The following is a 21,509-nucleotide window of genomic DNA, read 5'->3' as shown; positions in this document are numbered from 1 at the left end:
GCAACTAACCCCGTGAGCCGTAACGACTGCAGCCTGCACTCCACAACAGGAGAAACTATCACCGATGAGAAGCCTGAGCACGGCGACTAGACAGCAGCCCCTGCTCCCTGCAGCTAGAGAGAGCCCACGTGCAGCAACCAAGACCCAGTGCGACCAAACATACAGTAAAGAAAAATAAATAAACAAAACATTTACTAGCTGACCCTTTAAAAAAATAAACTCCCCAGGGGAGGTGCAAAGCACCTCAAAAGATCCGGACTTTGTCTCAAATATCTTACTTACAATCTGGGCACCTTGTCGGGTATCACTTTGTCTCTCTGCAAACTGAAGCACTGAGATCACATGATACATGGCCTCTATCAGCTGTACAACTTCATTGTTTCTACGTCATCCCTTAACTTCTTTTTTCCGACAGTTCCAACTTAAGTACACTGAAGAAAACATAGGTTTTCATCTCTTTAGCATCACTATTCTTTTCTGGACTCTCCAGTGTCCTACTGTTCTGTATAAAGGAACAGTGCTCCAAAGTGAACATACGAGTTTCATGAAGCTATGGTGAGTGCAGAGAGTGGAAGAAATACCACTTCTCACTTCTAATTATAGCACAAAGTCACTGTGGCTTTTTTTTTCCACTTTCTTAGTTTTTTTTTTTTTTTTTTTAACAGTAGTAATGCTATATAACTGAAAATCACTTGCAACCGTTGGTAAATTACGGTCATTAAGAATCAAGTTATATAGTAAAAGTAACTATTTTCCTTTTTCTAAATTGGTTGGGCGGTAAAAAGCAGCCTGATTACTCTGTAATAGGAAAGGATAAGAATATGAACAAAGAAACTTTTTATAACCGCCTTGTACTATTTATAAGCAGTAAGGAACACACAGTGGTATTTACCTAACCTTGTAGCTCCTCTAGGCAAATCAATTCGCTCCAGTTATTCAAAGCTGTTGTTAAAAAGTTCTAAAGATTTAAGAACTTTTTATGTACAATTCAAACCATTTCAAATGAATCAAATGTAGCTGTATTATAGACTGGGTGTGTAAAGTGAGTAAGGTAGGTTCAGTTTTAAAGGAGGTTTTCAGTCAAATGCCTGGGTTTTGCCTAAATGATGCCAAATAATCAGTCTGATTGAGCAATTCACTCTTCAATCTATTGATTTGATAATAAATAAAGTAGGTATACCAAAAAGCTTAAAAGCACTTGAGTAGTAATGGATGCAATTACCCTAAGGAATAAAATGGTATTAAAATTAGACATCAGCTTTCCAAACAGGGAAAAAGGACTGAAATTAGAACCACCAAGTGAAAACTAAGAATATATCCTCCCCAAGGAATTTCCTGGCGGTCCAGTGGTTAGGACTTGGCACTTTCACTGCCATGACCCCAAGTCCAGTTCCTGGTCAGGAAACCAAGATCCTAGAAGCTGAGCAGTGTGGTCAAAAAGAAAAAAATCCCCCCATAAAATAATATACCAACAACATCCAATTAATATGTCTTCATTAGATCATTCAATTTTATTTTTACTAGTTTTCTTTTTTAAATACATAGTAGGCTGGAAACCTAAGTCAGGAAACCCAGAGAGTTCCAACACCATAATATTTTTTCTTTAGATGATGATATAGCATATTTCAAGGATGCATAGAAGGAATCCAGTAATGTGCCAAATTCATAAAACTGCAAGAACAGGCTTCATTTAAAATTAAATGACAAAACAGTGGGAATTTGCTGTATGACTCACAGAACTCAAACCAGTGCTGTGTGACAACCTAGAGCTGTGGGATGGGGTGGGAGGGAGGCTCAGGAGGAAGGGAATATACGTACACCTATGACTGATCCATGCTGATGTATGGCAGAAACCAACACAATATTGTAATTATCCTTCAATTAAAAATAAATTTAAAAAAGAAGAAAAAATTAAATGACAAAATAATATGCAGATACACAAAATCTTTATTAAATGACCACATAGTAATCAGATACACTTCCTGATTCAAGAAAAGGGATTATCACCTAGTTAATAGTATATTTTTAAAAAGTCCCAAAGTAAAACAAGATTTGCAGGTAAGCTCTGTCCACACACACCGCCGTCTCCTTTTATGATTACTCTCCCTCTCTTTGGACATCCACCTTCCACACACCTATTGTCCTATGCTCCTCCCTGCATCTTCTCAACCATGCGCCTCCTCCTGGATGGTGACAAACTCCCTACAAAGTCTCTTCAAAGCAAGACTACCACCACAAAATCCCCTGTGCTACTAAGCTCTAATCTCAGCTGGCTCTCCTGGAAAATGGCAATAAGGTAAATACACCTTGGTAGCAAGGGATGACAGGCCTTTCATGACCTGATCATATATAATATGCAGACGACTACTCCCCCATCAAAGGGGGTCATTCCTGATTCTCTGTCTTCTATAAGGTCAACAGAGCTAGTTATCTAAAGAGAGAAACACACATAGAGAGAGAGAGAGAAAGGAACATATAAACAGATTCCTTCTTCAGCTAAGAACCAACATCCTTAAAATATCTAAAAATTTCATTATGAGTCAGGGAAATATAACTGAAAGAGGGTGCTGGCTGAAAGCATTAACAAGTGTCAATACTGACTAGAGCTGTATATAGTATAGCCCAGAATTGACAGTGGTACCCAAGCAAAACGCAGAGGTACCAGATACCTATTAAGATAAACTATAAAGAAAACTCAGGGCTTCCCTGGCGGCTCAGTAGTAAGGAATCTGCCTGCCAATGCAGGGAGCACAGGTTCGATCCCTGGGTTGAGAAGATCCCCTGCAGGAGGAAATGGCAAACCACTCCAGTAATCTTTCCAGGAAAATTGGACAGATGAACCTGGTAGACTACAGTCCATGGGGTTGCAAAGAGTTAGAACAACTTAGTGACAAAACAACAAAGAAAAATCAAGCACTGATTAGATTTGAACAAACTCTTTTCTACTTAAGACAATGACCCCCAACTTAGAGACCACCAGCTCCTACCAGTTTCCAAGTGATGAAAAGTAGTCTTCAAATCCACATACACACCCACCCAATAGACTAAAGAAACACTTGCTTCTCAAATATACAGATGACTGTTCCTCAAAAGTAAATAGTCTGTGATGTGATTAATAAAATTCAAATACATTCAAAGAAAATATTGAATTTATAATTAGTTTGCCATTAAGTATTTCCTCAGCTAATATACAATATGTAAACTACTCATGTGAGTCCTTGAAATTTTGAGCCTTATAAAAGGTATCTTCATGTCGACAAAAGCATTGAGAGTGGATAACCTAAGATTCTACACTAAACTCTCCAGACAAGGTTAGATGCACCTGGCTTCTTCTGGCTGCGTCCGTATGTATGTACATAAGTAGGCTGATCTCCATACTTCCTTCCACAGTGATGAATAGCAAAAATACAAGCATGGCACTAAGTTTCACTCATGTGCAAAAAAAAGAATGGATTTTCATTTGGAGTAATAAATCTGATGCAACAAAAGCAAAATAAATATATACATGCATACTAAAATCCATTAAAAAATAGTAATTTAATTGAGCAGAGCCCCTCTGTAGATAAGCTGCAGAGTACACGGAAATGTTCGCTTAGCACGAGTTGCCTATGATCTTAGCTAAATGAGCCCGTGGGGCTGCTTTCACACCTGCTTGACCAATGTCACTCTGTAAGGAGCTCCAAGTTCATGAGCCAAGTGGACCTTGTTTAAAAACAGTAATAACATATGAAGAAATAAAAATAGATATGAACACATCAGCAAATCTAAGGCAGGTTGACTGCCTGGTCTTCCTTAAATTGGGGGATCTTCTTAAACTCACTTTGCTTCTTGAAGAAAAGCTGAGCCAGGATGTGGTCTGCGGTGGCCTGGAGATAATCATCCATGTCAAGGGTTTGCAACTGATAGTAGAAACCAAGAGAAGAGATGTCAGCGCCAAAGTACGGCCACATAGATCCTACAGCCAGCGGGGCATTTTCAGGACGTTAGCTGCGTGGCTATGTAACACCAGGAGCTGTGAAATCCTGCAAATGGTCCCCTTGTGCTTGTCTTCTCTTGCCAGGGGGAGCTCACTTTTTCAACTCCAGGAATAAGGAAAGTGACTGATGGCTAGAGATGCCGAGGCATCTCTTTAGGAGGGATCTCCATCCCACTGGGAGCTGGTTCTCTTTAAAGAGGGAGCACGAGCTTCTGCCCACATAGAAGCAGGGATTAGTGCCCAAAGGGCCTCTCCGGGCTCCATGCCCAGAGGCACATGATGGAGGCTCACCTGGCAGCCAGGTACGCGGCCCTCCTTCTCTGTAGCCAGAGACAGTCGTTTGTCTCTGCCTCTGGGGCAGGGCTGTCCAGCTGGTTTGACTCTGTCCGCCCTCTCTCCATCACTACCTTCCTGTCCTTCTCTCTGCTCCCCTCCCCCTCTGACACCACCTCCTTTCTCAGCCAGCCTCTCAATTTCTGCATGTATGTGGGTCTCTCTGTGTGGCTCACTGTGCTTCTCTTTCTGTCTGCGTGTGTCTCTGAGCTCGTATGTCTTTGAATCTCTCCGTGTGTGTCTCTAGGTCTGCCTGCCTTTCCCTCTCCTGTGTGCACAGGTCTGTCTGTGTGTGGGTATGTAGTGTCCGTGTCTCTCCTCCTGTGTCTCTCCCTGTGGGTCTCTGTCCCTCTCTCTATCTGTGTTTGTGTGTTTCCTTCTGTCCGTATGTCTCTGCGTTGCTTCTCTCTCTGTCTGTGTCACTCTCCTTGTGGTTCTCCATTTCTATGTCTGTGCATGTCTCTGTCTCTGTGTATGTGTGTGTTTCTGGGCACGTATGTCTCCTCTGTGCTCCCATCTCTCATTCTGTTTCCTTCTGGGTGTGTGTTTCCATCTCTCAGACTGTCTCTCATCCTCCCTCCCTCCTCTCTTTTGATATTTTTCCCTTCTTTTCCTATTTATATTGGATTTGATTTTGCTTCGTGATTTGTTCTTATAATAACTGTAGAGAATAAAGACCAAGGCGGGGGGCAGTAGCAGTGAAAGTACCAGCTGAGCCAGGGAAGCCAGTGTATACCTTGTTTTGCATCATGTCCCCATGACTTGTTTATTTTATAACTGGAAATTTGTATCTTGTGAAAAATGAAAATGAAAGTTGCTCAGTCGTGTCCGATTCCAGTGAGACCGACTCCAAAAGTATGGGACACCAGAATCCTATCCCCCACCTTCCCCCGAGCAGGTCTACAGCTGTTAATAGTTTTCTAGTGCATATCTTTCTCAAAGAGCTCTCCATAAACCTCACCCCAGGTACCACCAGAAAGGTTTGGAGACTCAGAGAAGCAGACTCTGGAGTTTTCCAGTCTCCCTTAAAGAGGGGAAGTGTCATCATGGAAAATGAACATCACTCAGCAGGGCAGGCTCGCCTCTTGGTATAGGTCTTGTTGATGAAACTGCTGAATCTACACTGCGCTCCCCGCTGGAGATCTTGCTGGGTCTCCACATGGGGAGAACCATGGCCTGTCTGTTTCTGGACCTGTCCCAGGGGTCCCCAGACTCATAATTCTCACCCTGTCTCGGCAGGGAATCTAGTCCTAAGACCTTTTTCTAAAATCTAAGTTCTACTATTTATTCTTATTCTTCAAACACATTATTCCATCTAATTAAGGAACACTGGGGTGAATTTTTGAAAGCAAACAACTATTTAATATAATAAATAATTTCTCTTAATATGGGTTTTATAATACAGATCATGGTATATCAGATTTGCTTCAAACAATGATGGGAGGGAATGCTACTCCTTCTCAGGAGCACTGCTGAGTCATACTTCATGCTACTTCGTGTCTCCTATAGTTTCTTTTCATATACAAGAGACTTTCTTTTCCTTCCTCCCTCTTCCTCTTTCTCTTTCTCCCTTATCTCTCTACCATAAATTTCAGAAGAATAATTTGGCCATGCTTACTTTACCTCCTCCCTCTCTGTTTGGGAGCTGGCAAAGCTTCAAAACTCAGGCTGTGTTTCTGTTCCTCTATGCCATAAAGTGTGTAAGAGCTCACCTCAACACCAATCCTGGCCAACCCAGTAGATATTAGGAAACCCACCTACCCACAGATGCTAATCATATTCCCAAATATCTTCATGATTAGTAATAGAAATGATTTTCTAAGTCTCTGTATGCTGCTCTTTGGGCTTCCCAGGTGGCACTACTGGTGAAGAATCCATCTGCTAATGCAGGAGACTTAAGAGACACAGGTTCGATCCCTGGGTTGGGAAGATCCCCTGAAGAAGGCCATGGCAACTCACTCCAGTATTCTTGCCTGGAAAATTCCATGGACAGAGGAGCCTGGAGGGCTACAGTCCATGGGGTTGCAAGGAGTCAGACGAGACTGAAGCAACTGAGCACGCACATGTTACTCTTTCATCTTTTTTCTCGGTTGAGAATTTGGGGAATTGAGAGAGAAATGTGATGTATTGGATTCCTTTATAACCAAATAAAAAGATTATTTGACTTCCAATTCTTCTCTTCCCACATGGGTTCAGCCAGTTCATTAAACCAGTCATCGATTCAATATCCATGTGCTGAGTCCCCTCTATGACCCAGATACACTGCTTAGCAGAGGACTCTGCACATCACTGGCACTCACCAACATCTCCGACACTGGCTTATTCTCACCTGGTCTCCAGTGCTGAAGGCAAGAATGAGAAGCAAATCCTCATCGCATGTGCTCTTAATGTAATGCTGGGTTCCAGTGGGGAAAAATATCACATCTCCAATGTGAATGTTAAACTCTGTGAAACTCTGAGCATTGATAATGCCCACCTAAGGAGGGGGGAAAAAACTATGCTGAACTGAAGCACATAAAATCATATACTCAATAAGGATAAGTATTCATAGTGAACAGATCAATAAAAGCACGTAGTTATAAAGGGACTTCTTAGAGAAGGTAAACAGTAAAAAAGAGGCAATCCTTCATGTTCATGCTCCTGTTTCTGAGACAGAGTTCCACAAAAATCAGAAGATACTCTATTGAAGTAAATGTCCCTCAAAATGCATTAGTGAAATCAATACTGCAGAACTTCATACAAAAAGAGCATTAACTGCCATGTTCTAATTAAGGGTGTCAATGACATTCATTCACTAATTAGGCAGAGGATTTAAATTCCAGTGTTTTACTACCCCTACACCCTCCTTTCCACTCATTTGGGAAAATTCAGCCTTCTGGGAGAGCAGCATCCTAAGGGTCTTCCTTTAAGAGGGTTGGAGACTGAATGCACATAAACACACACACATGTGCACAAAGCACCTCACAAAGAACATCTGATCCTTGAAAGGAATTCTGTGGAGGAGTAATGACAATGCCCTTTTCCAGTTTGTTAAAGCTGTTGCCTCTAAAAACTTAAAACTTTTGCTCCAGATGACATAAAAGGTGAATTTCAGTCTGGTCTGATTCTATCTGTCACGACTGAGGCAGATATACGCTAGAGAAGCCCATTTTTACCTGTAGATCTTCCCAGGATCCCTATGAAAGCCCAGAGGAGCTTCTGTCAAATCACTGTGGTAAGATGATACTCTGTGTGGCTTTTCTTATGGTAATCATATAATTAATTGATCACCCAAACCAGGACTCTCTGTAGAGTCAAAAGGGGTGCTATTAATAATTTCACCAAGGGGACATATGGCCACCCTACTGGGGCTCCACACCTCCCCACCACCCCCACTCATATTACACTGAGAGGCAAACAGCCAATTTCATGGTCCCCAAAGCAGAGCACATTAAATGCTTGCATTACCAGAGAATGCAAAACTCAGAAAATGTAAGCAGGTATTCCAGCCCTTCACCATTAGTGATAAGCCTCTCTATCACTTCTGAAATGTTCTTAGAGCCCTTCTCGTGCTAAGAGCAAATTTGGAAGTTACCTCACAGGACATGCATGGTACCCTCTAAGGAAACCATGCCCAGAAAGCCATGTGCACAAAGTCCTATTCTATTACCAACAACTGAACCAAAACAAAGAAATACCTCCTGTTTGCTTCCTTCTGCACTGAAAAGGAAAAAAAACTGTTCACAGAGAAATTACCTTTGCACATCCACTTATTACGTATCCCATTTCATTTGCGTTAAAATGAAAGTGTGGCTGTCGTAATCCATTGTTATAAATCCTGAGTGTACTCAAAGTGAGGGCTTTTTGATGCTTAAGAAAAAGAAAAATGAATTCCAACATTTAGCCAACATTCAACTCAGCAATTTAGCAATTCATATAATCATTGCGGGAACTAATATTTATAAAGCCCTCACTGAGAACAGGCAATTTTTTATATCCTTTACAGTTATCATGTCACTTATCCCTTATAACACTCTTGCAAGACTGCCACTAACCCTATGAGATGAAAATAAAGTCTAGGTTGCCTGAGTAAACTAGGGACACACTGGCAGAACTGGGGCTTGAATCACGGGATGTGATGCCAGAGCGGTGCTCTTAGTCATTAAACAATACTGCCAGGTGAGCATTTAAAACACATGAAAAGAGAAATCTCACAAGCCTCCAGGCTCTTTATTAATGTAACCATCCATGCCAAGAAGTTAAGCTTCCAAATTCACAACGAGGCCTCAATCCATAGTTTGCACTGATCAAGTCAACGAGTGTTTGACTAGCTCTTTCCTTTTGCTTTGTCCAAAAAAACTGACCCAACCTAAAGCTCATATTTCATCCATTTTGATAATCATCAAAACATTTTTCTCAATTACCTGATTCAGGAATTCACTAAAAATTTTTTCATTGTGGCTCAGTTCACTTCTATTTTTCCAATATTGTGCCAACTGTATTATTCCTCCAGGAAATCGATGTTCTTTTGAGTCTGAATCAGATGAAATTTAAAAAACAAAATAAGACAAAACTACTTCAAAATGGTACCACAAAAGGAGAGTCAAATGCAGTCCCAGGAACAGCCCTTCTACAGTCACAGAAGTTTCTGTGGTAGGAAGTGCTATAGCACATTCTGTGTGCTGCCAAGATATTGACCTGATCCCGCCAGATGCTATCCTACCCTCCTCAAGTTCTCCTGAAATTTCTAACATACAGTGACCTCTTTTAGGACGTTCAACTCAGGGGACCTCATTGTACAACTAGCCATTCAGTTGTATCCAACTCTTTGCAACCCTATGGACTGTAGCCTGCCAGGCACCTGTGTCCATGGGGATTCTCCAGGCAAGAATACTGGAGTGGGTTGCCATTCCCTTCTCCAGACGATCTTCCTGACCCAGGGTCGATTCTTTACTGTCTGAGCCACCAAGGAAGCCATGGAAAACGTGAGACTCATCCCAAATACCAATCTCTACCTCTCTCCTCGATCAGTCAATGAAGTCCTGTCAGTTAGGCAACTCTAAATCCCCTGCTTCTTAACAATTCTGTCTCACAGAGTGAGGCCACCATCATCCCCTACCTGAACGACTGCAAGAGTCCCTGACTCATCTCCCTGCTTCTCAGCTGGCCGCTTTCAATCATTCTCCACAATTCTGCTGGTCATCACTTCAAAAACAAAAACTAACACCAGCTCAGAGAGACAGCTGTGCCCTCGTTCACTGCAGCATTATTTACAATAGCCAAGATACGGAAACGATCTACATGCCCAAGCTCACAGGTACAAGGAACAGAGTGGTAGCTGCCAGAGGCAGGCAATGGGGGTGGTTGAAGTGGGTGAAGAAAGTCAAAAGACACAAATTTCCAGTTATAAAATAAACAGGTCATGGGGACATGATGCAGAACACGGCACCATAGTTAATAACACTGTAAAGCATACACTGGCTTCCCTGTGGGTCAGCTGGTAAAGAATCCACCTGCAGTGTGGGAGACCTGGACTCGATTCCTGGGTTGGGAAGATCCCCTGGAGAAGCGAAAGGCTACCCACTCCAGTATTCAGGCCTGGAGAATTCCATGGACCCTATAGTCCATGGGGTCGCAAAAAGTCGGACACAATTGAGTGACTTTCACTTCACAATGCATACATTAGAGTTACTAAGACCTTGTAAGTTCTCCTAAGAAAAAAAATTGCAACTACTAATATGTACAGTGGTGATGTTACTAATAACTAGACTTATTGTGGTGATCATTTCATAATATATACAAATATTGAATCACTGTGTTTTATACCTGAGACTAACATAATGTTGTATGTCAATTACACCTCAATGAGATAATATAAAATAAATAATAAAAATAGGTAAATTAAAAACCACACTGTATCACTCTCCTATTTAAAACCCCTTAATTGGGACTTCCTTGGTGGTCCAACAGTTAAGAACCCAACTTGCATTGCAGGTTCAATCTCTGATGGAGGAACTAAGATCCCACATACTGCGAAGCAACTAAGCCTGAGCACCTTCACTACTAAGCCTGTGCATCACAACTGGAGAGTCCATGTGCCTCAACAAAAATCCTGCGTGAAGACCTTCACAGGATCTTCACTGCACAAAGATCCCATGTAGCCAAATTAATCAATTATTAACTTTAAAATAAATAAAAATAAACCCCTGAATTGCTACATGGTTGGACCCCTCCTCTCTCATCAGGCTCTTCTACTACAGCATTGCCCAGCCCCAACACACACCCCCTCATGCTCTGAATTTTTTCCTACATTCTCATTTGCTTCCAGGCCTTTTCTCTCATTTCCTACTCTGTTGAGAAATGTGTTTTTTCAAAGTTCTCTTGACTATGCCTTGCTGTAAAAAAATAAATAAATAAAACAAAAACACATTACATCTTAATCCAATACACCCATGTAATCATACATATATAAATACTTAACCAAAAAGTAAAAAGCTTTCACAAAATAACATACTATACCTTTCAAGTCATAGAAGTACCTCCACACAAAGTTATCTGGAGACTGTGAGTAATTAGCATTGACAACCAGTTCTGCCAAGTTGGGAGGAAGATTGACCCCCTGATCCTCCTCTTGCTTATGGAATGTTCTGATGAAATTAATTCCACCTTCAGGCTGAAACACATAAGAGACCATATGAGTGAAAGTGAGTGAAATTTGCTCAGTCGTGTCTGACTCTTTGTGATCCCATGGACTGTATAGTCCATGGAATTCTTCAGGCCAGAATACTGGAATGGGTAGCCTTTTCCTTCTCCAGGGGATCTTCCCAACACAGGGATTGAACCCAGGTCTCCCACATTACAGGCAAATTCTTTACCAGGTGAGCCACAGGGAAGCCTAAGAGACCATATAAGATATCTGTAAACTAAGACTCAGCACAGCTGAATAAATGTTTTAAATTTTAAAAAGGAACAAAGTGCTGATACATGCTACAACATGAATGAACACTGAAAACTTTATGCTAAGCAAAAGAAGCCAGACACAAAAGGCCAAATATCATATGTTTTCATTTATATGAAATAGACAGAACAGGCAAATCCACAGAGAAGGCCAACTAGTAGTTGCCAGGGCCTGGGGGTAGGAGAGAATGGGGAATGAGGGATTGAAATTTCATTTCTTTTTGAGGGAATGAAAGTATTCTCAAACCAGACAGTGGAGACTGTTGCACAGATCTGAAAACACACTAAAAGCTTTGAAACTATACACTTTAAAAAGGATGGATTTTACAGTACATGGATTACATCTCAACAAAGTTGTTATATTTTAAAATGTCCAAAAAAAAAGGTATTTGTGAAACATTCTACAAATTTTAACAACAGAAGAGGACAGCTGAGGATAGGGCAGCATTGACACTAGTGTGATTTTCAATGGCCCAGTCAAAAGAGCTGACCTCAACTATCCCACGATTTGTGATCTTTATGAAAATCTTCCAAGTGTTCAATGGATTGGCACTGGTACTTTGCGGTCAATATAAACTCCTGCAAAAATATACACTGGTTCCCATGCTTAACAATACTCTCACTCTAACGACTCATTTCTTCTACTTCTCCCTAAAACGTTAGAACAGGATCTAATGCAAGATAAATCTCAGAATCCCACTATTGAAGTCCCGAAATTTACCACAGAAGCCCTCCAAATTGCCATGCCTGGACCATCTCCAATTCTGATCACCGATTTGTACTTTCAGCATCTACATGTGACCCTCTAAACCCAGCACTATCAGCAGTTTCTCCAGTGATACTGAGAGAGATCAAAAGCAGCTATTCCTCAAGAAAAACTGTGGGCTCCTCTGCATTAGATTAAGAAAACACAATTACATCATCTGTAGCAAAGTTCTCCCTAGATGAGTTTATGGCTTTCCAGAGACGAAAAATTATAGCAATTTTTACTATCATAACCTTTATACCAATTCATTATATCAGTAGTTTCCAGGACTTCCCTAGTGGTCCAGGGGTTAAGAATTTGCCTTCCAATGGGATTGGAAGAGACTCAATTTGATCCCTGGTAGAGATACCACCCTTATGGCAGAAAGTGAAGAGGAACTAAAAAGCTTCTTGATGAAAGTGAAAGAGCAGAGTGAAAAAGTTGGCTTAAAGCTCAACATTCAGAAAATGAAGATCATGGCATCTGGTCCCATCACTACATGGGAAATAGATGGGGAAACAGTGGAAACAGTGTCAGACTTTATTTTGGGGGGCTCCAAAATCACTGCAGATGGTGACTGCAGCCATAAAATTAAAAGACACTTACTCCTTGGAAGAAAAAGTTATGACCAACCTAGATAGCATCTTCAAAAGCAGACATTACTTTGCCAACAAAGGTCCATCTAGTCAAGGCTATGGTTTTTCCAGTGGTCATGTATGGATGTGAGAGTTGGACTGTGAAGAAGGCTGAGCCCCAAAGAATTGATGCTTTTGAACTGTGGTGTTGGAGAAGACTCTTGAGAGTCCCTTGGACTGCAAGGAGATCCAACCAGTCCATTCTAAAGATCAGTCCTGGGTGTTCTTTGGAAGGAATGATGCTAAAGCTGAAACTCCAGTACTTTGGCCACCTCATGCGAAGAGTTGACTCATTGGAAAAGACTCTGATGCTGGGAGGGATTGGGGGCAGGAGGAGAAGGGGACGACAGAGGATGAGATGGCTGGATGGCATCACCGACTCAATGGACATGAGTCTGAGTGAACTCCAAGAGTTGGTGATGGACAGGGAGGCCTGGCATGCTCCGATTCATGGGGTCCCAAAGAGTCAGACACGACTGAGTGACTGAACTGAACTGAACTGAGAGGCACTAAGATCCCACACACCACAGAGTAACTACTGAGTAACTACATGCCACAGAGTAACTACTGAGCCTATATGCTCTGGAGCACATGCACAACTAGAGAAGCCTGTGTAACGCAACGTCTTTGCATGCCAAAACTAAGACCCGATGCAGCCAAAGAAATAAAAATTAAAACAAAATATTTTTTAAAAATACTTTCCTATAGAAGCCCTTCACAGGGGAAAATAAAGAGCAATTCAACCTCAAGGAGGTTTATGTGTTAAATAGGAAGCAAGTCATGTTCTTGAGCCCGTTACCCAACTGTTACTTTGCTGACTGCCACCTTAGAAACTCAAATAGCCATGCCCTCTTGGTGCCCATGGAATGCACACGCTCTCAGGATCTGTTCTCAGCAGTGGTACACACCTTTAAGTGACAGGGAAGTATTCTCAGCAGTGATACAGACCTTAAGTGACCTGGAAGCAATATCCTCAGGTGTAGAAAAAAATACATCATCAACATCCAGGGTCTGAAGTTCCTCATGTGTAGAAAAGAAGAGCAAGAAAAAGCAGTCTTCACTCCCCACATTCTTTATCCAGTGCACTGTGTTTTTCGGGAAGAAGATCACTTGGCCAGCTGTAACATTGTACGTGGTAACGACAGCACCATCATCAACCACCCCTACCCATGCTGTTCCCTGAAATGGAAATGGAAGAGCATATCCCAACATCAATTTAGAGCAGTGCTCTTCAACCTTTTTTCATTACCTGCCTTCTAAGGTACCATGCTAGACTGTTTTTCTAATCCCCACCCTATGAGACGTTACCATTACAGAGGTACTGGAGACCTGTATATGGCATACACATACTGCTCATGTACTACACGCACATCTATGCTGTAGACATAAAAAGAGTGATACTTTCACCCTGCTAACAACCAGTTTTTGCCCTCTTTGGGGTAATACCACCCCACTGAGCATTTAGAGCTCTAAGATCATGCTAGTTTGAAAAGACTGCAAGCACATGTGTGTGTTCATAGATGGTTGCACAGACATGCATGTGTATGCTTGGGTATGTTTGTGTGTTTGCAAACAGATGTGTATGTATTTACCAGGTAAGAAAAAGCCTACATATAATTTTAATAATAATAATAGTAATAACATAGTGCATTTACTGTTATGTCCAAGTATTCTGCTGCTGCTGCTAAGTCACTTCAGTCGTGTCCAACTCTGTGTGACCCCATAGACGGCAGCCCACCAGGCTCCCCCGTCCCTGGGATTCTCCAGGCAAGAACACTGGAGTGGGTTGCCATTTCCTTCTCCAATGCATGAAAGTGAAAAGTGAAAGTGAAGTCGCTCAGTCGTGTCGGACTCTTAGCGACCCCACGGACTGCAGCCTACTAGGCTCCTCCATCCATGGGATTTTCCAGGCAAGAGTACTGGAGTGGGGTGCCATTGCCTTCTCCCAAGTATTCTTCTAAGGAGGGTTTAATCTCATAGATGAAGCTCTAATCTCTCTTCTTGTAAATTCTAAAATCCAGTGAATTGCCAAGTATAAAAAAGGAATTTTATTAGCAATCAGAAATATGTCACACATAAAAATTGGCTGATCTATTAACAAAATTACCAGGGTAAGACCAAACTCTGAAAGTTCTATGAAAGCTTAATCACTCCAATTTCCCCAGTGTCTGGAACACAGAAGCCATAAATACATTTCAGAATTAATGAATTATTTGCAATTCAGGGAAGGACACTCATTTCACTTCCAGCTCTATTTCACTTCACTTCCAAAGAATTCGGAAAAGTAAAAGCCACAAAAGGGCATACCATTGGCTGATCTCAGGGACTCCAGGTTGAACATCATCAAACTAGTTCGTTATTCCAGTCCCTGCTTTTTTCCCTAAAGGGAAGCTGTAGTCTCTTTGATCATTAGATCAGAGCTACCTGGTTTAGCTTTGGCTCAAAGGATGCAACAGTGATCTGAGCTTAACAATGTATGAAAAATGATTTCAATACTGAAGAAAGAAGTTCAAAGTGATGCCACGAATAATTAAAACAAACAGTCTAATGTTCCAAGGCACTGCTAACTGGTCTAATTGGGTACACAGCCAAAGCCTAGATGTTGTCTATCATCCTATTAGTTAAGTAGGTTTTGCAACAACCTAAATAATAGCCTGAGGACACACAGCACAAATGCTCAAGCACAGAATGTGGGCAAACCAGTTATACCTGTACAAGATAGCCATGTTCGTTGGCATTGAAGTGCCAGTGAGGGGCCCGGAGGCCACTGCTTTTTATTCTCAGGGTCCCCAGGCTCATCTGTGATCTCTGGCTGTTCAAGCTGCTTCCAAAGGCCTCCTCTTCAATGCTGAGGTAGTCATTGGCATTGTTCCTGTACCGGGCCCACTGGATTGCGCCACCAGGGAACTCAAACACCTGAAAAGTCATAGGCGAACCATCAGCATGGAGGCCATTTCCTGAGGAATGTGAGGCCACCACGGCCCCCAGAGTGAGAGGGCAGCACAGGGGAAAAAGAAACGGGGGTGAGTGGATATGGGGGTGAGTGGATATAGGAGGTCCCCCCAGAAAAGAAGAGAAAGAACAGGTCTGCAAGGCTCCAGGAGACAACAGTGCCATCAGTCCCTGTTAGACAGAAAAACGAACACCTATCTTGACAAGAGAACACAGGGCTTTCCATCTGTCCGCCTGCACCTCCCCCGTCCAGCCATAGAACCAGCTACTAAAGCAAAGTTCAGCCCAGAGCCAACATCCACCCACCTTTCCCCTTTTCCATCCCTCACTTCCCTTCATCCAAACAGCCCACAGCTACTTCTTTCCAATGAAGAGAGAACACAGCTTAGTAAACAAGCAATGGAAACTTCGAAATCATTTATAATAGATGATTCTTTTTCTTAATACATGTGATCCATACCACGGAGAAGGCAATGGCACCCCACTCCAGTACTCTTGCCTGGAAAATCCCATGGACGGAGGAGCCTGGTAGGCTGCAGTCCAGGGGTCACTAAGAGTCAGACACAATTGAGCGACTTCACTTTCACTTTTCATTTTCATGCATTGGAGAAGGAAATGGCAACCCACTCCAGTCTTCTTGCCTAGAGAATCCCAGGAACGGGGGAGCCTGGTGGGCTGCCGTCTTGGGGTCGCACAGAGTCAGACACGACTGAAGTGACTTAGCAGCATACCTTAGATTTAGATAAATGATTAAGAAACTGAAATTTTGGATCAACAGCCTTTGGCACCATGGGAACTGCTGTTTGCAGAGATTGGGCTCCGGGTTCTGAATGAGGCTGAGGGTTGTTGACATAAACCAAGGAGACAATCAGGACTCCGATCACCGTGGTAATGGTGCAAGCCAAAAGACACACCAGGAAAATGCTCATCAGTGACCACTGCTTCGTCTTTTCCTAGAAGAAATTAGAAATTATTCTCCACTCTTGAGGCATCAGAAACATTGCCAACTGTCTGAGTTTGGTTTATTTCCTCTTTTATTAAAAAAAAAAAAGGCACATTTGTGGAATAAACATACTGAGTAAAATGAGAGATGTGTAAATCAGTACACACACACACACACACTCACAGTATGGTCAGGCCCCATAAGATGGCTGCTCTCCTGCTCTCTGTATAGCCCTTGCCCCACTCTGCCTCACCCTTACCTGATGTGCACAACTTCCTCCCCTCCTAAAGGGAAACTAATCAGTAACCACATGCATGATCGGCCTGACCCCCACTAATGATCGTTCCAGCCCTTGGACCACATCAGCTCCGGTATGTTCAGTCATCACGGAGGAACAGTGGCCCTTGCAATGGTTGCTACCCAGAGCTGTGAGGAGATGTATTCCAACAGTCTCCCTGCAACCCAGGAGCCCTTCTGACATCATGCCCCTTATAATTGATAGCCCCCTCCTCCCCTGGGCAGGGAAAATCGAGGCTGTGTCCTGCCTGCCCTCGGCAGTACCCAGTGGGTGTCCTTCAGACCCTCAGCCTCTGACCTGTAGGACGCCTTGTCCAGTGCACCACTGATGTGTCTGCTGCTGACTCGGGTTCTCTCTTCAGTCTAGCAGCTGGGCAAGTGCAAGGACTGCAGGACATTCACACATAGCCCATACATCAGATGACACCCAAATAAACAAGAATAAAGATAAACATTTGAGGACTGGGGCACAGAATAAATTAAGGAAATTAAGTACTAGGAAATTAAGTACCCAGCTAAGTACTTCCAAGTCAGTCAATTAGCCCCTATTTACCAGTTTCTTCACCTGAAAATCAATGAGGTTTTAAGGAGCTATTTTCTAAGAATGTTTTGGTTCCAGAATGTACAAATGCATTTATGTGTACAGGTACATGCATGGGAATAAGTAACATATCAGTAATCAATGAGCCTGACCTGACAAGTCTCTGTCTTTCCCTCCCGCCTTCATTTAAATAGCTTCAGTAAATTCCCTTCAATAATAATACATATTATCATGTGTGTTACCTATATGAGGTCCTAAGTCATCACTCAACTCTAAGTCACGGTATTTCCATGTATTTCTATGTTACTACTTCCTGGTTTCATGTCACAAATATATGCTATAAACAACAGTATTATTTCTGAGTTACAATCCACATTACTGAAAGCTGCCAAGAAAATACTCACCCCAACCTTTGAACCAACTTGCCCTTTCTCCTTTGACCACTAAAATGACAATTATCATCAATGACGGCAAGGAGTCCTTTTCCACTGCTCTCTGAGTTCCTAGTCTTGCTCTCTGAGCAAGTACATTTTTGATCACTAATAATTCTAACATAGATAGTCTTACTTTGAAAGTGAAAGTGAAGTCGCTCAGTCGTGTCCAACTCTTTGGGACCCTGCAGACTGTAGCCTACCAGACTCCTCCATCCATGGGATTCTCCAGGCAAGAATACTGGAGTGGGTTGCCATTTCCTTCTTTAGGGGATCTTCCCGACCCAGGGATCGAACCCAGGTCTCCTGCATTGGAGGCAGATGCTTTAACCTCTGAGCCACCAGGGAAGCCTTACTTTAACACTCATAAATATTCAAAAGAACACAAATAACAAAGGTTGGCGAGGATGTGGGAAAAAGGGAACCCTGTACACTGTTGGTAGGAATGTAAACTGGGCAGTCACTGTGGAGAACAATACGGAGGTTTCTCAAAAAACTAATGATGGAACTACTATATGACCTGGAGATTTTACTCCCAAGTATGTATTTAAAACAAAAACACTAAATCAAAGGGATACATGCACCTCAATGTTCATAGCAGCATTATTTACAATCTCCAAGGTATGGAAGCAACCTAAGTGTCCATTAACAGATGGTTGGATAAAGAAGATGTGGTATATATACAATGGAATACTACTCAGTCATAAAAAAGGAACAAGATTCCTTGCCATTTGTAGCAACATGGATGGACTGGGAGGGCACTGTGCTAAGTGAAAAAAGTCAGACAAAGAAAGACAAATACTGAATGATATCACTTATATGTGGAATCTAAAAAAATACAACAAACTAGTGAATATAACAAAAAAAGAAGCATACTCACCATATAAAGAGCAAATTAATGATTACCAGTGGGTAGGCAGGGAAAGAGCAATGGATTGGGGAATAAGAGTACAAACTGTTGGGTGTAAGACAGGCAACAAGGATGTATTATTATACAACAGAGAGAATATTGCCAATATTTTGTAATACTTGAATGTAGTTTTGTTAATGTGTAAAAAAAAATTTTAATGTTTTAAATTATTTAATGATATGTTTGGTAGAGCATAATCATTTACCAACATATTCAGTTTAACATTGTATGAGGGTATTATATTGAACAATAAATAACTCATTAATGCCAGGAACAACAATTCATGGAAAGCTGGGCCCCTAAACAGCTACAGGAGTTAACAGTTTAGGAGAGAAAAGGCAGGTCAGGAGATTTTCAGAATAGGACATGCTACCTTTCTTTAGAAGGTCACTTGAAGAAAACTGGTCTAAGGAGGGGCTCTTTCTTGAGATCTGCATAAAGGTTTTGAGGCAAGTAATCTCAAAACTAATACAATTATGTAAAGTTTAAAAATAAAATTTAAAAAAAAAATTAAAAAAAAAAAAAGATGTAAATCCCCATTTACATTCTTACCATTCTGGAGGTGTTCACCTTCCCCTCAGACACAACCTTCCGCTTTGCATCTTCATGCATTTCAAATGCTAAGTTGTCCATTGGCTAAGAGGGTAAGCAATCCACAGAAAAAGAACAACAGGGGAGGGATGCAGCTTTAGCAAATGCAGAAACACCTGAGAAGAATGATCATTCTTAAGTAAGGAAGTGCTTATATAAAGCTGAAAGTCAAGGAAATGAAATAAGGAAGCTGTTTCTTAAACAATAATCTTGGTTGGGGAAAAAAAAAAAAAAAACCCATAGAAAGAACTGCCAAATTAGAGACCAATAAACACTTCTGGTCCACCACTCTTTGCTCACTGATGACACACACAACAGATAATAACAGTCGCTACTAACGTTTATTTCCTCCCTTCCACTAAGTACCGAGCACAGTACTAAGTGCCTTCCATACATCATGGGATTTAATCTTACAGCAATCCTGTCAGGTATTCCGGTGATTTATTCCCATTTTGTAAATTAGGAACCTAGGCACCAAGAGGTGTGACACCTGCCCCAAATCACACACCTAGTTTTAGAGTAGGAGCAAAGATACCCTTTATCAAAAGATTCTCCCATAACATTGGGTTCTCTGCAGAGTTTGATGTGAGTACAAATGTTTTTTCACCCATATCAGTCCTGCCAGACAAGAATACTGGAGTGTGTTGCCATTTCCTCCTCCAGGGGAGCTTCCAAACCCAGGGACTGACCCATGTCTCTTGTGTCTGCTGCACTGGCAGGTGGATTCTTAACCACCGGTGCCATCTAGGAATCCCTGTCTCTTGACAGTGTGGTTGATTGTTCTATGTGGTTTGTTTATTGGATAATGCTGTTAAAGTTAAATCTTTAAAAGTCATTTTACATCATCTTTCCTGGTGATGAGTTGTAGCCTGACTAAGCTAAAAATCTACTACTATAACCCACAAAACAATCAACCATCTGAATCCAGTAGGTGGTGTTTTGGGGGTTCTAAGGAACTCTGGTCTTTCATGTCTCAGCACAAAAAGAATTCAGCGAAGGGCAAAGTGACTAGAGAAAGTCTGTAAGCAGCAACCAAGACCCAGAACAGCCAAAAATAAATATATTTAAAGGATAAATTATTTATTAGAATAGGACATTTGTGAGGCTTACACACAGCTGGGTGAGAAGGTGCCACCCCGGGAACTTGGTGGGCTACATTCTTTTCATCAAAGGGAAAGTGGGCAGGGGGAATAGGCTGCCTCCTCCCTCATTCTTGAGTGGACATCATGCTTCCATCATCAGCTCCTTCTCCAGACTGAGCACAGGAGTTTTCTTGTCCCTACATGGTCAAGCCAGGACTATCGGGGCTCCATAGAAAAATTATTTCAGGTCTCAGTACAATGAGCGTCTTTCAACTGTCACCTTTCCATAAATTATTGAATTTTAAGTGTGCAGAGAGCATGTCATAGGGGTCATTTCCTTACTGAGCTCACTGAGCAGAATGTGGGTCTCAGGCCACCATTATTTTATTGTTTTGAGGCATATCTTGTGCTTCTGTGGCATGGTTTGTTGCTAAGCAAGCCTGCTTAGTTTTGTGGTTAAGCAAACCTACTTTCTTGAGTAACCATTAACTTACAGGTGTCTCCTATACTTTTTTCTTTATCTACCATTCTCTAGAGGAATTAACTATTTAATTATCTACTTTGTCCCTTTATACCTTCAATAAACAGGACTGAATGCCTACTCTATTTCAGGCTGTATACCATTCTACACATTAAGAAGGCTTTTATTACCATGTAATCTAGTAGGAAAAACAAAAAGGAAAGCAAATAGTTTCCCCCAACAATGTGCTGAGTTATGATAGAAGTATGCACAAGATCTTGGGAGGACAGAGTTAGGGTAACTCTGTCTAAGAGAGAAAGAAAAGACAGGGCCAGTCTGAAAACATAATTTTGAGCTAAGATTTCGAGTCCTGACACAATTTCACTTGTTAGGCATTCTTACTTCCATTCTATTTTATATGTCTGGCTGCCGAGAAGTAGCTTATTAAGAGAGGATATAGTAAAAATATAGATCCTATCTGGGTCAGGCAGCTCTGACTCTGACAAGGCTGAAGGTTAACCTGTGCTCAAATGATGGGGAGTGACTCTGTGACTTTCCTACCATATCTCGCCAAATCTAAAACTTGTCAGTGACTCATATCAATTTAGCCTTTTCCCATAAAGACCTGGAATTTAAATGTATGGCATTTGATTTTTGAGATGATAAAATGTTCAAAA

At 41.7% G+C, this 21,509-nt stretch overlaps 1 protein-coding gene across 3 annotated transcripts; it reads right to left on the bottom strand.

Annotated features, from left to right (window-relative positions):
- Positions 1-1,932: 1,932 nt before the first annotated feature.
- On the bottom strand, positions 1,933-19,678 carry LOC129635768 (uncharacterized). 3 transcript variants are annotated; one of them, XM_055558927.1, is made up of 9 exons: positions 19,252-19,678; positions 16,309-16,530; positions 15,335-15,541; positions 13,574-13,804; positions 10,808-10,961; positions 8,713-8,822; positions 8,045-8,158; positions 6,639-6,785; positions 1,933-3,899 (listed from the first exon to the last, which is right to left on the bottom strand). In XM_055558927.1, exons 1-9 carry the CDS (start codon positions 19,330-19,332, stop codon positions 3,765-3,767), a joined length of 1,401 nt encoding a protein of 466 aa, XP_055414902.1. In that variant the 5' UTR covers positions 19,333-19,678; the 3' UTR covers positions 1,933-3,764. The 3 variants fall into 3 exon arrangements, 2 of the variants coding, with proteins under 2 accessions (XP_055414902.1, XP_055414903.1); XR_008706444.1 differs by lacking the exon at positions 1,933-3,899 and adding an exon at positions 7,465-7,594 and having other exon boundaries at positions 6,656-6,785; XM_055558928.1 differs by lacking the exon at positions 16,309-16,530.
- Between the last annotated feature and the right edge of the window lie 1,831 nt (positions 19,679-21,509).

Source organism: Bubalus kerabau, chromosome 21 (genome assembly GCF_029407905.1).
Source record: "Bubalus kerabau isolate K-KA32 ecotype Philippines breed swamp buffalo chromosome 21, PCC_UOA_SB_1v2, whole genome shotgun sequence".
In the NCBI taxonomy this organism is placed as follows: Eukaryota; Metazoa; Chordata; class Mammalia; order Artiodactyla; family Bovidae; genus Bubalus; species Bubalus kerabau.
Note: the sequence above shows the minus strand (reverse complement) of the source record. Positions and strands in the feature narration are given on the sequence as shown.

Coding starts and splice junctions, on each gene's coding strand:
- LOC129635768 (XM_055558927.1), bottom strand. CDS start 19,332: ATGGACAACTTAGCATTTGAAATGCATGAAGATGCAAAGCGGAAGGTT. Junction 15,542..16,308: donor ATCATTTATCTAAATCTAAG/GTATGCTGCTAA, acceptor ATGACTTTTCAG/GTGTTTGAGTTCCCTGGTGG. Junction 6,786..8,044: donor TAATAAGTGGATGTGCAAAG/GTAATTTCTCTG, acceptor CCCCCTCCTTAG/GTGGGCATTATCAATGCTCA.